Source organism: Anser anser (assembly GCF_964211835.1).
Source record: "Anser anser genome assembly, chromosome: 3".
Classification (NCBI taxonomy): domain Eukaryota; kingdom Metazoa; phylum Chordata; class Aves; order Anseriformes; family Anatidae; genus Anser; species Anser anser.
This window is the reverse complement of record NC_139722.1, coordinates 117,697,085-117,714,270: the sequence shown is the minus strand read 5'-3', so window position 1 is coordinate 117,714,270 and position 17,186 is coordinate 117,697,085. Positions and strand designations below refer to the sequence as shown.

General features: G+C 48.3%; 1 protein-coding gene across 1 annotated transcript; it reads right to left on the bottom strand.

Moving 5' to 3' along the window:
* Positions 1 to 9,075: 9,075 nt before the first annotated feature.
* BMP2 (bone morphogenetic protein 2) lies at positions 9,076 to 16,885 on the bottom strand. The gene is made up of 4 exons (XM_083828888.1): positions 16,747 to 16,885; positions 13,940 to 14,378; positions 12,884 to 13,242; positions 9,076 to 10,762 (listed from the first exon to the last, which is right to left on the bottom strand). The coding sequence occupies exons 3-4, from the start codon at positions 13,233 to 13,235 to the stop codon at positions 9,918 to 9,920; spliced, it is 1,197 nt and encodes a 398-aa protein (XP_083685014.1). The 5' UTR covers positions 13,236 to 13,242; positions 13,940 to 14,378; positions 16,747 to 16,885; the 3' UTR covers positions 9,076 to 9,917.
* Between the last annotated feature and the right edge of the window lie 301 nt (positions 16,886 to 17,186).

Sequence of the window (17,186 nt, the reverse complement as noted above, 5' to 3'; positions counted from 1 at the left end):
GAGTTTATGGCTGACCCACAACTTGAACCCAGATTTCCAGCGTCCCACTCCAGCACCTTAATCACAAAGCCATCTTTGCTTTCCAATTTAATACTGGCCAGACCTGGTTCGCATGCAAACCTGTTACCAGCGGACGAAACCTGTTATTAATGCCTTAATGCCATCTAATGTAGCTATCTATCTCTCCCCTACAGGATAAACAGCAGTACATTTGGGCATCTCTAAATTCCTTAAGGTACGTATCATTAGAAAACACTTAGGAGGCAGGGGGATTATTTTGATTATATTTGAGGATTAGCACAAAAAGACAGTGAGGGGCCTTCCCAAGTGCACCGTGACTCTGCAGCAGAGTAAGGTTTGCAGTCTCTCCAGTCCTTATTCTGGTGGCCCTGCTGCTAATTTTTCTGATGCAGTATTTGACTAGCAGCATCTCTTTTTAACAGGTTCAGCTGCCAAAGCCAGTCCTGTTGCTATCGGCTTGGCTGTGAATACTCTACCTTCCATGATAAGGCCCACTTGACACTACAGCCAACAGTGCCGCCGTGCTTTTTGCCACCAGGCGTGCTGGATTAGAGTAGAAAATAAACCTTCAGAGATGTTCAGAGTAGCACCAAGACTTCAGCAGCAGAGCATCTGGTGGAAGAGCCCTTTCCCAAAGAAAAGTTCAGGAAGGTCCTGATGGAGAAACCTCCACGCCACGCAGACCGAAGAGCTTGTGCACGCAGTGCTGCCAGACGCTAGCACTCTATGACACTCGTCAGCCTCTCTCGTGTCGCTGCGGTCTTTGCACAGAAGAGGGCTGCACTTCATAAGCCAGTTTTGATATCTACTAACAAACCTGACCTCAGCTTAATTTCTCTTGGGCATACACTCTGGTTATGCACTCCTCTCATTTCCAGCTGTAAGTCAGAAAGCTGCCTTTGCCAAACAGCCTCCAATTGTTGGCACAAAGCATTTGGGCCTTCGAATGAACCGATGCAGTTACATAAAGCAAAGCTCCCCAGATAGGATTCAATCTCAGGTTCTCCCTAGACACACCAACACCCTCTAGGACGAGGAACGCAATGCAGCACAGAGATCAACATAAAGCACGCACACACACTCAACGTGCTGACTCTTTATCATGGAGGTTGCTAATTTCCCATGCTAAGAACAACCTTTGGAACTAAAATGAATTATGCGTCTTATTCTAAGTGCATCAAAGAGTAGACAGCCTTTTTAAAGTAGTCGAGATCACCTCAGCTGTGCTTTTGTTATCTAGCCCAAGGTTAAGGATTTGGCCTTGGGCTAACAATTGGCTCAGAAAACCAGGATCATATAATGAGAGTTCCAGGAAGAGAGAAAAACCAAAGCTTGGTAAAGGCACACTCTTCAAAGTGTCCCAGCATCTGACCCTTTTTTCCCTCCCCCTCAGATGAATGGGGTAAAAAAAGAGAGGACTGGAGTCTGAAACGCTGAAGGATGTATTCACATACAAGATGAGCTGGAAAGACATTCCAGATCTTTCCCAGACGCTCAGGCTTACAGAACAACAAACTTTCCTCACCAGTTAGATGGAAAAGTTGGCAGTAACCCGCTGCATGGCTAAGGTCTCAAGAAGAGGAGGCTGTTGGAAAAGGCAGCACCTGGTTTATTTTCTTTGATATAACACACAAGTTAGACTACTTCGATTCAGAAACCTGCAAAAACGGGCTAAGACCTTCCAGCAGGTGAGAACTGCAATAGCTACCTGCCAGCAAAATGGCCTGCTGGGTTACACAGAGTTGATCACAAACTACTGTTCTTTTTTTTTTTAATAAGTTTTTTTTGTTTTGTTTTGGTTTTTGTTTGTTTATTGGTGGTGGTGGTGGCTGGTTGGTTTTGGTAGCGTTTTTTTTTTTTTCTCCCCAGAACCTGCACATGGGAGAGTCACAGACCTCTTTCCCAACCTTTGCTGCCAACAAACACCAGAGCTCTACCCACACTCTCCGCTCATTTCCCAGGTGTTGGTCCTTCTCACCAAGGAACTCTGCAGTGGGCATGAATCAGTAACTTAGCAGGTGTGTAGGATCTCTCTCTAAATGACTCTGCCCTCTAGGGTACATTTGGGTTATATTTTCAAAGATGAAAATCTTTTCATTTGCAAACCTGGGAGAATTCTTTGCCCAACCTGTCAAAAAGTAGTTAACAATTAACTATTTCCTTTAAAAAAAAAAAAGTTAAAAAATAAAAATAAATCACCAGACCAGGAAAAATAAATCAATTAGTCTTTGATCCTCCCCTCAGCAACAACATCATCCAGAACATAGGCTATTGCTAAACCTAAGTAACCAAAAATGTTGATGGACTTTAAAAATACCTGCAATTAAGAAAAGGAGAGCTTCAATTCCATTTCCTTCTGATTTTTGGGTCTCAAGGTGCCATTCTGAGGCTTTTCCCCAGAGTGTGAGGAAATTTCTTTGTAAGGATCTCAGATTTCGCGGTGTACTCACAGGATTCCAGCACTGGATGCTTTAAAGTAAGCCTGCATGATGCCACTGGTCTGTACATTGAAAGCAGTACCTAAAAAATTACTTGCCTGCCATTCCAGTAACCTAGGCCTTGAACAACAGGAATAAAAGACAATCAATAATGCCAATAATATTTTGCAGTACAAAGCTGCTCATTTTCCACTTAAAGCTACTGGGCCTATATTTTTTTCACAGTGCCTGGGCTGGGAAAACAGCTTGCATGCACATTAGGATCTGGTCCAACGACAACAGTTTGTGACATCAAAACCACCTTCGTGTCAATACTATGATGTCAGCTGGAGGATCAGGACTTCTCATGAAAATGCACAAGGATGCTGGATTCTTAAAAGAGCGAGCCTCCTAAGTACAAGATCTTTTCCTTCAAAGGAAAAGAGAAAATGCAAGCAGAAAAGTTGTGTCAGAACTGTCCTTAAAATAGAATATTTAAAATAATTGTCAGTGAGCAATGTTTATCAGAAATAATACATACCTTGTCTCTCTTCCTAATTCCTAACAAGTCAGTAACTCCAGTGGTCTATGAAGTCCCATACGAAGTTATCAATAAGTCATGAGAAAAATGCAAAAGTCAAGATTATAATGAAATGAATCATTGTTTCTGGCTGTAAAGCAGAGGCATTCTGCTCAGACCACGTGTTTGGTGCAGTGGCAGTCAGACATCCTCTCCCCTTTCCCCTCCCATCACCATTGGCCTTGCAATTAAGCTTCAATATGCCTGTGTGTATATTATTGATGTGGAAACAGCTATTTCCATCATGCCGCAGACATTCTATACTTTTGAAGTCTGTGGTTACAGAGTCATTATTCCATACAACACTTTCCCATCGCTAGGGTGTGCAGGATGCCATAAAAAAAATGTTTTTGTGGAAGTTCCAAGCTACTGGAGTTATGTCAATAGTTACCTTAAATACATTCTTTTTCATATGTGCTCTCCCTGCCTTCTGAGGCTTTGCTTTAATAAAAAGAGCCAGATTGTCTGAGAATGAACTCAGCAGAGCTATGCGCACTTGCAGATCTGGTTGGCATTTCCATCTTTTAATCTGCATGTTGTTTCCAGGATGATGATGCTAGTAATAGTAGTAGTAGTAATAATAATAATAGTAATAATAATAATAATAATACATTTGCCTCTGTTTGTAGTGAAATGCTGCTGGAGTTGAATGCTTTGTTTTAATGAGACACACTGAATGAAGCAGCATCCTGCAGTGCAAGAAGTACATGTCAGCTCTCCGCTGCCTTGGCATTACAACCCAAGCTACAGTACAATATTCATAATTTTCTTGGTGATCTCCCAGAAAAACCTTCTTAATTTAATCTCTAATGGGATTATCAGCCTCATTAAATTGTAAATCTGCCACAGTCCAGCTGTTGTGGGAACCTGAACTTTTGTTATCAATTTGCTGCTCTCATTTCTCTACCTGAGGTTACTTCAGAAACTTTTAACACTTTCAGCTTCAAAAGCCTGCAGGCCTTTCCCCCACTTCCCTCACCCCTAACTTCTTCCCTGCCTTGTTGCCAACTAAAAAGCCAGACAACTGCTTCTTTCCTGGAGCTCAGCCAATATACCCAACCGCTGCCCTAACCCAGTCCAGTTTCTGCACCAAGAGCCAAACACGTTCGGCAGAAGCCCCCACAAGAATGAACTGTGAAGAGCAAAACCCATCGCTGCCCTGCCTTACGAGCTAAGAGCCAAGCTGACCCACTGCAAGTTTCATTGCTCTGGAGAAGACCAACAGCTCTCAGCCGCTGTTCGCCTATCGAGGGCAATACAAGCCCGGGCAGGCAGCACAGCTGAGCCTTCACAGCACTATGTAAATACAGAAGCAAATGAGCTCTGGCCCTCAGACTGCTGGCAAGTTACAAACATGGTCCCCGGTGCTCCCAGGTGTCTCCTGCTGCAAACAAACGCGTGCAAAACTTCAGAGCCTTCCCAAACCAAAATTCTTGCTGAAGGCAGGGACAAATTTCCCTCTGCAAATAAGACAGAAGCAGGAGAAAAGCAGTGTGCCTGCTTTGCTAAGTGCCCACTGAACAAGGCTGGTGGACCAAAGGTGGCTAGACCCCCAGGGCCCTGACAGGTGCCTGGATTCCAAAGAGAAGAAATTTCCACCCTAGGAAACCACTACTGCCTGTTGCAGTAGTGTATCAGGAGTACAGCTCATGAAGGACTAGCACCAGAGAGAAAGGAAAGAACCAATCTCACAGTAATTTTGGCATCCTTTTTGTGCCCAAGCAAGTCCAATGTAGTGGACACACAAACCGTTACTTTCTCATACACCTGCAAAATCTCTTAGGAGAAATAAACAAAAACATAGAAGTACAGCAGAGTAAAATATATATTCTAAAGGAGCTGGGATTTTTTTTCCTTGTATACAGTAGCTTCATAAAATAGAAGACCACCACTCTTATCCAACAGCCTCCTTGCAGCAACCATATGTAAACTCCAGCTTGTGAACCTAACTTCTTTTTCCTACGTAACTAAAAAACAAAGTGGTTTGTGCCTGTAACAACCGTTTATAACATTTTAAAAATACATTTTAATGCCTTTGGCTTTTCATCCTCATTTTGAGCAGCTTAAGTCAACTGGGAACAAGACTTGCGGTTCTCATGTTCTCACATTGTAAGAACACAACAAATCAAGTTCTCATAGCAGCAGCGTGCCCTACTGAAAGGGGAAAGGTTGCCTTAATGTAAAGGAAAAGAGAAGCATTCCATATCCATAATTAGATAAATAATACTTCAGGCAAGATATGGCACCTTTAAAAGTGCCTTTTCACTCTTGAATTTTTTCTCTGCTTGTTACTACAGAAACCATCTAGCAACCAGAATCTAAGACAGACTCCACCCAAAACAGAGAAAAACAATATAGACAGAGTAGGCTTTTCCTCCATTTTTCCTGTTCTTTTTTTTTTCTTTCTTTCTTTTCATTTTTTTTTAAGGGGTGGGTGAGTACTAAAGAAATATATCTTACTGTGCAAAGGATAGGAGCATTTTGCATGCAGTTGAAACAGTAAAGCCCTGATTACAGATGGCAGAAATGAAAGCAGGGAATGAGTAATGAGCAATGAGAAATGCGTAATGCGGGATGAGGATATAATTTCCACACATCGGCTAAAGAAAGGTTTACACTCTTAAGCAATAAAAACAAACCATTAAGCCAGACCTGCACTGTCAGGAAGTATAAAACAGTTCTTGAAACTCTGCAGTTACTATACAAAAGCTTTTCATAAACTTTTGTTTCCTGATCTTCATAAAACATTAACATCAAGCTGCCATATGGCAATTAGCTGCCTCCTGAAATCAATAAAAAAAAAAATCAACAATTTAGGAATAGCTATATAATAAAATAGTTCAATAATTATCCTCTTCTAATAGCATAGCAAAGTGTGTCTAATATAAATGCAGTCCAGATGAGCTCCATCTTCAAAGCTGAGAGTACAATAAATAACGTTCCTCTCCAAGCCTCATCAGTACTGATTGCACCGATGCAAGACCTCTGCCTGCCTAGCAGGGGAGAAAGCAGGTGATATGACAATCTGTGGACACCCAAACCCAACTACAACATGAGCAGGAAAGGTCTCAGTGCCTGATTATGATGAGCCCAGGTTAGCACAGCAGAACAGATCCTGCTTGGTGAAAATGGCCAATGCTCTCGGGAGAGCTTACCTCAACTGAAGATCTTCCCACGTCATTTTTACATGATGCTGACCACAGAAGTCCAACTGAATTTTGCGCAAAAATTATCAAGCCACTCGACAAAGCTGTTACTGAGTCTCAAAAGGACAAGGAGAGATGCTGATCACATTTGTGTTTAGAGAGATGCTTATCTGAAATGCACAAAGGGTGACATTATCTATCACAATCTCTGCCTATATAGATTATATTAAGTGCCTAGAAGCAACAAGTTTAGGGGAAACAGGCTATAGGGTAACAAAGGCAGTTTTGCCTTCTAGATCTTCTGCTTTTTCTCCTCTTAAGAGGAAAAAAAAAAGCTCACTGCTTCTTGTAGAGCACTATAACACTAATAAGTACTAACAAACTAAAATAAATTCTAGAGTATTTTGGTAATGGCATACTTTTGGTGTTTAGGATTATTTAGCAGTCATTACCAGACTCAGAAGATATCAGAAAGCCCACATTTCTCAGGAGGGCTGTCTGATCACCAACACTATTTAGCAGAGTCCAGGAACCCAACTGAGGTGTAAGAGGATTTTCTACTACCTATGTAGGAAAGCCTCTGTTTTGTATCCTTTCTTTAAAAATCCTACTCAAACTTCAGTGCAGCACTCTCACATCTCCAATCTAGAGAGTTTAAGGGTTAGGAAATTAAAAAGATATACTTTGAAACCAATTCTGCAGAAATTTGTTGACTTGCCGAGCTTGATGCATGCATATTTCCTCCTCAAAATCAGTATGGAATTGACAATTCTGTGACTAACACTATGCGGGCATAGAAATGCTTAGAGGAGTGGATCTTCCTATGTTTACAATTACCCGTTGGCCTCACGGTGTGTTTTACGAAGGATGCAATTCTCTGTCAAGCAACAGGAAGTTTGCCTTTAGAAGGAATGCAGCACCACGCCATGAGCCAGCTCCTGCTCATGCATAGACAAGCGCCGTAGCCAATTTTTTTTAAAACAAGATTACCATCAATGTGTTCTCATGCCTTAGAGGAGATGTAAAGCAGTCGCCACTCTGGAAAAAGCCTCCCTCAGTCTAGTTGCACTCCCTGGACTAGGAGCTATGAAACTTAAGCCTGGCAACCTTGGAGCTCAGGATCTGGTTAGACATGCCATGGGGTCCTCACTGATTTCAGCAGGCTTGGGATCCAGCCTTTCCTTCTCATAGAAATGGTGCGATCTCTAATTTCTCAGCATTTTATGTCCAGCTTTTGAAAAAACGGGTCATAGAGTATGATAGCGCCGCTGTGACTTGACTGGCACAACCATGTAAATAACTGGAAAATAACCAATAAATTCTTGCAGCACCTTCACTGTGGCACACCTTGCAACCTTTCCAAAGCGACAGCTGTCATCTCGCCCATCACCAGTAAAACTGGCGTGCCCTTCCTAACAAGCAAAAGGCAAACCAAAGTTCTGCACCAAGAGACTCCTGCCCTAAAAACAACACAATAACCAACAGAACAGCACTGGTCTCTTGAAAACACAAATGAGAGGCTGACCACCCAGCAAACTTGCAGGCTACTACGTAGTATCAGCATGACCAATAACACAAGAATAGAGCCAAACTGCCCAGCAGCAGATTGCTCTCCACTAGTTACTAAAAATACTGCTGCTACAAAGAATGTATTAAGTTTTTATCTCACCACAGAAGCCTGCATCTTGCCTAATATATTTCTGAGCTCACGAGACAAAAATGGAAGCAGCCAACAAGAAGTTAGGGTTAGTTTTTCCGTCCTCTCTGCCTATTTTGTTTTCTGATGATTAGCAGCAGAGGAAGTGAACTTTTCTATAAGACCACCTGTAGGATGTCACCAAGTTGCCCTTTTCAGCAACAAGCCTGCCTACTAGTACCTTTTCTGTAACCCAGAGGATTCTGGCAACAAGAAGGAGTTTGGGGAGGGCCATGTCAAAGAGGAGAAGGTTTCTATTAATAAAAGGTTATACTAGTGGTAAGCCAGAATTAGATTTCCAGTTGACTTAGAGAGGTCTCTAATGGAACAACCGTACACATGGCATCAGAACGTGCTGCCTCGGTTCACCAAATCCAGAAATTGATCCACTCATCAGGACACGAAGGAACACAAGGGGGTTCTGAGGTCTCCAGAGGTGTCAGCACACAGTCACTTCACGTTCACTACACATGGCGGAGAGCTCCTGAGATAGGCAAGGACTTACCACTACTAGTCTAACACAATTTCATTCTGCTCCTGGCTTTGGTGCACTTTGCAGCGGATCACCAAGAAGCCATTTTAAACTACTTCCCTGCCATACTATTTCAGCATAACTTTCATGCAACAAGCAACCCAACCTCTGCACGCTCATCCCATGTTCCACAACCAGTGAGCTGACTGCCGTACCAGTCCTTTAACATACAACAGGCACAATGAGTATTAGCTTTGATGCTGAGTTCACCAACTGCAAATCACGCTTTTGCGCCTTGCACAAAGAATTTAAAAAGTAAAAGGATGTAAGCACAAGTTATCCTGGTGATGGTTGGACAAGCGAACCACGTTTTCTTACAGACTGGACTTTTCAAAAAGACATAGAAGAGTTCTGTGATTTATTATCTGAAATAGATTTAAACATTTTTGGAAAAAAATAAAAATTAAAAAAAAAAAAGCTTTCAAACACAAAACCCTGGAAAGAAAGACAAGCTAATCTGCAAAACAGCAAAACCGTCAGCTGAGGTTAGATAGGAGGCTGCATATGACAACAACCTGCTGTATGAAGGGCAAAAATTGAAGATTAATTTCACTATTACACTCCACAGAAGTGAGCTTTCATCTGAGGTGAGGAAGTATGCAACGCTTTTTCAGCTGTTAAAGACAAGGGCCAGTACAAATACCATAATCATTCCTCTTTAGCATACATAATCACAAAAAATAATGATGACATTTTAATTTTTATTATTTTATATTTGGCCAGGACTTTTGAAGGAAGGACTTTTAAAGGAAACATCAAACATTCACTTTTCTGTAGGTCTAGAAAGGACTCAGTCTTCCCCCACCCCCACCTCCCCTAGGACTTCTATTGGCCCTTCGTATATTCACTCTGCAAATTAGTTGGGAATAGCAGTATTTATACTAGATCAGCAACGTCTGGTTCTTATCCAAATGTTCCACCTAAAGAGGATGCCAGTTCTCATGGATTGGACAGCCCACCCTGCAGCATTCCTGAGAATTGTACAATATAATAATCTTGAAAGTCAGCAGAGTGGATTATCCACTTTTTTCTGGACTTGAACTTGTGACCTTAACAGTAGCACAGCAGAAAGCAAATGTGCTATGCACTTTGCCATAGTAACCTTCCATGTATTCTTTTCAACTTAAATACACACAATTGAAACAGCTACAATTTTGGAAAATTATGTACAAACCCTATATTTTTTTCTTTTTGATTACATATAAATACAAATTATCTATTCTTCTAAAAAGTGGTTATAATAGTAAATAAATACAAAATAAGAATCTGACCATTATACTTCATGTGCTGGGGTTAAACCCATATAAAATGTACAACTAAAATACATTTAAAATCTTTAAAGGAATATTTCTCTGATTAAAATATTTGTTTTCCCAACTTTTTCGTAGACATAAATATATTTTCAAAATAGTTGTGTTTTTTTTTTCTTTCCATTTCATTACATAAATAAAGTCTTCATTGGGAAATATTAAAGTGTCAGCTTTTTTTTTTTTTCTTTTTGTATTTGTCTAATATATTTGCTGTGTTAGCGGCACCCACAACCCTCCACAACCATATCTTGATAGTTCTTTAATACAACCTTTTCGTTCTCATCAAGGTAGAGCATTGAAATAGCACTCAGTTCTGTCGGCACACAGCAAGCCTTGGGGATTTTGGAATTCACTGAATTGACCAAAGTCTGAACAATGGCATGGTTTGTTGAGTTTAGATGGTCTGCCAGTGGAAAAGGACATTCCCCGTGGCAGTAAAAGGCACTATACCCCGGCGGGGCAACAATCCAGTCATTCCACCCCACATCATTGAAGTCCACATATAACGGATGCCTTTTGCAACTGTATTTGTGGCGTTTACGCTGTTTGTGTTTCACTTGACGCTTTTCTCTTTTATGAAGCGGGTGTCCCTTGCCATCATGCCCAAACGTTACTAATAATGGCCTGAGCTGAGACCAGCTATCTTCATCCTGATGTAAAGACCTGCTAATCCTAACGTGCCTCTTGGAGGCACTGTTCTCTTTGTCCAAGTGAACCACCTCTACCACAAACCCATGATTAGGTTGTCCATGTGCAATCCACCTCAAAACAGCTGGCGTTACATCAAAACTTTCCCATTTACTTGCATTATGATGCACCAACCTGGTGTCCAAAAGTCTTGTGACAGGGTCCTTAGAGGTGGCTGTGGCTGGCTTTATAATTTCATAAATATTAATACGGTGATGGTAGCTGCTGTTGTTCTCAAAGGCTCCGTGCACCTGTTTCCGAAAAATCTGGAGTTCAGCTGAGGTGATAGACTCCTCATTAGGGATGGAAGTTAAATTAAAGAAGAAACGCCGTGCTGTTTTCCCACTCGTTTCTGGCAGTTCTTCCAAAACTTCTAATTTGATTAAACAGGGACGGGGAGAAAAGAGAGAGAAAAAAAAATCAGGAACTGAGACAAGCAACCAAACCCCTCAGTTAGTCTGCTGCTGGCAACTTTCAAATGACAGTTCACACATGTGACATACAAGATCTGAAAGACTCGCAGGCAGAAAATACCGCCTCCCTTGTCTTTCTGTTTATTTATGCAAGCATGTATAGCACGAAGTTAAGAACGCTTCATTCATTGTTATGCGCTTTGATTGAATCCTGGTGCCCTTTGCATTCCAGGTAGTTATAATGAGTGGCAAGGAACATGAAGCATTCCGCTGGAATTCAAGGACATCAGTGAGAAAACTCGAGCACTATAGTTAGCGGAGGCCTGATGAGAATCATTAAAACTGATTGAGGATTTAGGGTAATTATCTAATTTCGGCATTTTTCAAGAATACAGCTCTAACGTCAATCCCTTAAACTCCATTCTCAACACTGTAACTCCCCAATTTAGGTAACTTATTTAATCTTGATGTAGGGATTTTTGTGCCTTAATTACAGACAGAGAACTCAACATCTGTAAAGGCGCTTCACGAAGCATGCCCTACTGTTTGCTCGAAAGGACTATAAAGAATGGCAGGAGGGTTCAACTGCTAAAGGGGATGGACGGTGAAGGGATGATGAAACAACAGGTTTTCAAAAACAAAACAAAACCCTAAACCCCGTGCCATTCTCCCCTTTCAGCCAACAAACACTTGAACGGGACTTCAGGGGGAGTACAATGTATCTAGGGTTGCTACAAGCTATGTTGTTGCTACAGGCATTGAAATGATGGCAAGTGTTTGCCCAGGGAAATCCCTCTAAAATCATGACTTTTAATTCTGGTGCTAAGCATCCCAGAGAAAGATTCACTTTCTGAATGGATGCAGGAACTGGTGCAAGCAGCTCTTAGTCACATAACCATTCCCTGCTGGTTCCAGCAGGACTTCCAGTATAAGGTAAGGCTTAGCTTTATGGCATTTCAGGACCAGACCGGTACTTACAAATAAGGCAGAAGTTTTGAGTGGTCATAAAACAACTTACGAATAAGGCAGAAGTTTTGAGTGGTCACCAAACTCCTGCTTTAATAAGTCATGAATTGAGAGGGAGAACTCAATGAAAAATTGGGAGTCACACTGATTTTTTCTACATTTTGTGAAAATTGGAGAATAGCTTTTATGTCAAAAAGTCTGTCGCAGCACTGCTACTTCAAACATTCTTGCATCTGCCTATAAACTGTAAGGGTTGCGCTTGTGGCTCCTCTCTCGCTTAGTGCCATGCCTGCTGTGTTCAGGTTTAAAAGGAACGAGCCACGCGCTGGCTTTTCCCCCTTCACTGCTGAGTATTTACTTTCCACGTGGGGAAACAGGCTACAGCGAGAGGTTACGTTTCACCATTCACCTCCTTTCCCACCATGGGGCTTTCCACTAAACACCACCTCCACTTCTCTGAGGCCACCTTCTTTACCCATCGGACCCATTACATCCTAGCAAACTTCTTTTTTCACCCCAGTTTCGCGCTCAAGAGCGTGGGGAAACCACATTTTCATGACTTTTCCAGCAAGCCTGCTGCATGCCAGCACTAGAGACTAACAGCTAGGAAAGATTACAACCTGGGGAAACGTTTCCCAACGAGCACGCGAGCGACGCGCGCCACCGGCTCCGTGGGCCCAGGCGAGGAGCTGCTCGATGGGAGCTGCTCTGGGCAAAAGGCGCTGACAAGGGCTGGGGCAGGGGGCCCATAGGTGCTGCCAGGGCTGGGTGCCCAGCTCGGCGGGTGGGTGGGTGGGCGCCTGCCGTTTAGGGCCGAGGGGCCTCCAGCAGCGGGCGGCGACGGGATGCGTGGCGTGGGGCCGGGGCTCGACGGCTCCTCGGCTAGATCGGCCGAGGGTTTTGCTCGTCTCCCACGGGGATTAGGCGAGGATTAGCAAACTCGGGGAGGCTTCGAATTGGCGGAGAGAGCTGCGGGAGCGCCCGGTCGTGCACGGCGGGGCTGACAGCACCCAACCCGGACACAAAGCACCGGGCCCCCCCGGCGGGGCTCTGCGGGACACCCCCCGGCCCTCCCGCGGCCCGCACCGCCCCCGGCGCCCCCCGGCCGCCCCTACCTTCGTGGTGGAAGCTGCGCACGGTGTTGGCGCGGCTGGCGGCCCTCTCCAGCGGGTAGCCCAGCGCCGGCGGCTGCCCCAGCCGCTGGCCAGCGTGCAGGCGGTAGAGGTCCAGCATGTAGGGCGGGATGACGACGTCCTTGCCGGGGCTGGGCCGCCGCTTCAGCCCGAACATGTGGAGCAGGCGCAGCTCGAACTCGCCCAGGAGCTCCTCGGGGCGCTGCGCGGCCGGGGCGGCGCGGCCGGGCTCGCCGAGGCGCCGCCGGCCCCCGGGAGGCATGAGGCCGGCCGCGCCGCCCAGCAGCACCCGGCAGAGCAGCAGCGCCAGGAGGGAGCGGGTCGCGGCACCCATCGTGGACCTGCGCGGGGGAGGAGGAGGAGGAGGCGATGGGAGGCAGTCAGCGCGGGCAGGGGGGTTAAAGGGGGGTGGGAAGAGGGGCACGGCCCGCAGGGGGGTCCCACCCCGGCTGGGGGAGCCCCGTCGGGGCGGGAGGGCCCCGGGTCCCCGCGGCGGGGGACCGAAGGGGACGGGACGGGACGGGGCGCCCCGCAGCACGAACCGGGGCAGGGGGCTGGGGCCGGGGCGGCCGCTGTCAGCCCGGCCAGGGGGCACCGAGGGGCCGGGCCGCTGCCCTCGGGGCGGCACAGGTGGGAGCCGGGCCGGGCCGGGAAAGCCCTGCACGAAGCCACCTCCCCGCTGCGCTCCCGGCTCGGCACGGCTCGGCACGGCTCCCCGGGCTGCCCCCTCCGCTCGGCTCGGCTCGGCCCCGGGGCCGGCTCCGCACCCCCCGGGCTGGAGAGAAAGGCAGGGTTATTTTCTCTCGGCGGAGCGCAAGAAGGGGAAGGAGGAAAATACAAATCCTGCTAGGTCCTCAGCCAAACCCACAGGACGTTCTTCTCCCCCGTGAAACTCGGCGCCGGGTTACTACTCTCGTTATGGTTATCGTTAGCGGCCCGGCCCCCCTCTCTCTTGCAGAGCGCCGGCACCTCCGCCGTGGCCCTCGGAGTCATCCTGCGGGAAGGCTTGCAGCGGCTCTGCGACCGCCGGAGCTATACCTGTGTGCAGCAGCAGGGGTTGTGTCTGCAGGAGGGTTTTCTGCTCTCGGGGTGTTTTTCCCGCATCACTTGGTGTTACTCCGAACTTCGCTGCTGCTCCTCTACAGCTGCCGAGCAGAAACCAGAAGTTCCCTGAAGTGCAGTCCGCCCCAGAAACATACTTTTAGCAGCCGGTTTGGGAGGCAGAAGGCAAGTCCCGGCCAGGGAAGGGCTTCTCCCTTTTAAAAGCAGCGATCGAAAAGTTGTTGCTTCTTCTTCTTCCTCCTCCTCCTCCTCGCGTGTGTGTGCGTGTGCCTGCCCGTGAATGGGTGCCTATGTGTCTACGGAGTTCAAAGGCTCCTTGTGAAAAATGTCCTCTGCATCACCCGCACCGGACAGATGGACATTTACCGGGACTCCCGCAGCACCATTGAGCCGAAGCTTCACTTTTCTCCGCTCCCTTAAAAGAGAAAGAAGGAGGGGGGGGTGGAGGAAAGGGGGAGGGAAGAAAAAAAAAAAGGGTGGGGAGAGCAGCTTGCAGCGGCTGCGCTAGGGGACAGCGGCGGGTGCGCGGCCGCCTCCCGCCCCGCGCCGCACCATGGACGGGGCCGGCCGGGGCCGCGGGGCTTTTTGTGGCGGCGGTGTCACGACCCCGGCGGCTCGGGGCCGGCGCCAATCACAGGCGCCCTGTGGGAGCGGGCTGCGGCCCCGCACGGCTTTTAAGGGAGGCGCCGCCTCCCGGCCTCGCTCCTGCCCTCCCCGCCTCCGTCCTCGCCCGCTTCCCTCCCTCGCCTGGCCGTGCCGAGCCGAGCCGAGCCCAGCCGGCCCGGGTCGCGCCGCGGGACGGGGCTGGGGCTGGGGCTGGGGCTGGGGCTGGGTCAGGGTCAGGTCCCGGGTCAGGTCCCGGGTCAGGTCCCGTTAGGACGCAGCCCGGCCCGGCCCCACTGTGCGCCCCCGGCCCCGGGGTGAGCCCGGGCTCCGCCGCCCCCAAGGGGCTGGGTGCGGGTCGCGCAGGGCACCGGCAGCACCTCCCGGCCCCGCCAAGCCGCATCCGACAGCGGCGCCGACCCCCGGCGGCAGCCCCGGCCCCGGGGCCGCCTCCCCGCTTCTCCGTGCCCGGCTCCCCGCCGCTCTCCGGGGGGCAGCCCGGGGGCTTCCCCGCGCCGCTCCCCTCCCCTGGAGAGAGGCGTCGAGGCCCGGCAGAGAGCCGAGCTCCCCTCCCTCCTCTCCTCTCCTCTGCGCTCCGCTCCTCCCGGCCGCCTGCCCCCCCAAGCCCCGGCTGCGGGTCCGGCCCCTGGCGGGCCGCGGGTTTTTTGGATGTGGCTGCCCTCCAGTGGCGGAAAGGCGGCGGCTCCACCGCCGCTCGCCTCCCCTCTGGCCCGCGGCACCTGCCCCACAACCCCCCAGCCCCCCAGATCCCAGCCCCGCAGCCCCCCAGGCCCGTCTCCCGATCCCAGCTGCACTGCCTTCTCCTTTTGTCACTGCTGGCTGGCCCTGCGGTGCCTGGTGCCATGGCAGGGCTGCATCCTTTGCCCTGCCTTCCCTTTGCTGCCAGGGTTGTGTGGGGAGCCCGGACTGATGCCCTGCAAAGCCATCGGCCCATAGAGGGGAGCAGCCCCGTAGCTCTCAGGTGCTTCGTTTGGAAAAGCCACGGCCAGCCCGTGACACCTCGACATACTGCGGAGGAGGACTTAGAGCAATAACAACCGAGACAGCTCCATCACCAGCTCCTCGTTTAGGAGCGGCCTTTTCCCTCTGTCTCAGGGCTTCTCAGCATGGGAGAACCGCCGCTTTGAGGCAGGAGCTGGGCGCGTTTGGGCTGAGGCCTCCTGGCCTTCCTCTCACGCTAGGCTGACCTCAGCTCCATCACCAAAACCTCACTGTGGGGACGCGGGTACACCCCAGTGCGATGTGACCGCAAGGGCTGCTGAGGCTCCCCCATGCCCGCCGCTCCCCACACTCAATGCCACGCGGCTGGCTGCAGCAGGAGCGGTGCCACGCGGTGAGATGAAGGCCCTCCGCACCTCGGCAGCCTGTCCGTTGCATTCCAGTGCAGATAATGTTTAATTTTATGACTTCCTGCAAGTCTTTAGCATGAACTGAAGGTGCATGCGGTGTGACTTCAGGGTATGCCAATTATGTAAATCAGCACTAAAATAACAATGGCAATGTAGTTTACACATCACTGACATTAAATGAGCGCTTCAACTTCTAATTGCCATTCCAGTTCAATCTGCAGTGGGTCATGCCAGGAAAAAGTCATTTCTTGCCTCAACACTTACTGACTGTGCCTGGAGCGTAGGCTGTGCTGTGTGCCCAGCAAGGCTTTATCTCTGGGAGCTTTCTGTGTCAGGACGGTGAGCCTTGGGAGGGAGAAGTGTGCTCGTGGTTGCTCTGAAGGCCTGGACCTGCTATCGAGAGTTTCTTGTAGGTTTGCCCCTCTCTGTTTTTAAATGTAAGTTGGTTCTCGCAGTCATCTGTTGTCTTAGCCATGAGAGACGTTGCCCCTACAAGTTTTTCATCCCTTGGTCTATTCAATGACCTGGTCTCCCCATTTGTTTCCACAAGGCCCCAGAAGACAACAGCGAAGCACTTGTAACGTGGCCCCTACACCAGAACCTCCTACGTCTCGAGCACCAACATGGTTGAGGTCACGAGTGAAGGAGGACCTTTACCAGACATCATTACACACAGGTGCAGTGCGAATGCACCAGGATGCGCCCACCCAGACTCAGTGCCCCAGTCAAGCTGCGTGGCAGGTGTAACACCCTTGTCCCCTTCCCACCCCACAGCTGTGGGGAACCAGAGATAATGAAACTGAAGCTAACCTGGCTGTAATTCCTGGTGCTGCAATTCCGCACAGGCTCCACCAAACCAAGGAGGCGAGTGGCGCATCAGCTCGAGTCAGCCCCAGCACAGCGTCATTTCATTCTGCAGATCGAGCCTGCACGTCAGCTAAATTCCTGGTGGAGAAACCCGCGTTCACGCTGAAGATATCTGGTACAGATGTTGGGTTTTAGGAAACCTGACCATGCGTATTTATTAACCTCCTTTGTGAAACTTCATTTCGCTGCTCCTGAACTTTGTATAGTTGAGTGGACTGATTAATTTCTTCTTTCTTTCCTGTATCTGCTCCCTACTTTTCCTTCTTTTTTGGTTTAGTGGTTTTTTGGTTTGGGGTTGTTTTTTTCTGAGCCAGTGAGTATTCAACGAGCAACACCTGCTTCTAAGGTTTCAGATCCAGGTGCTCCTTACAGGCATCCAAACA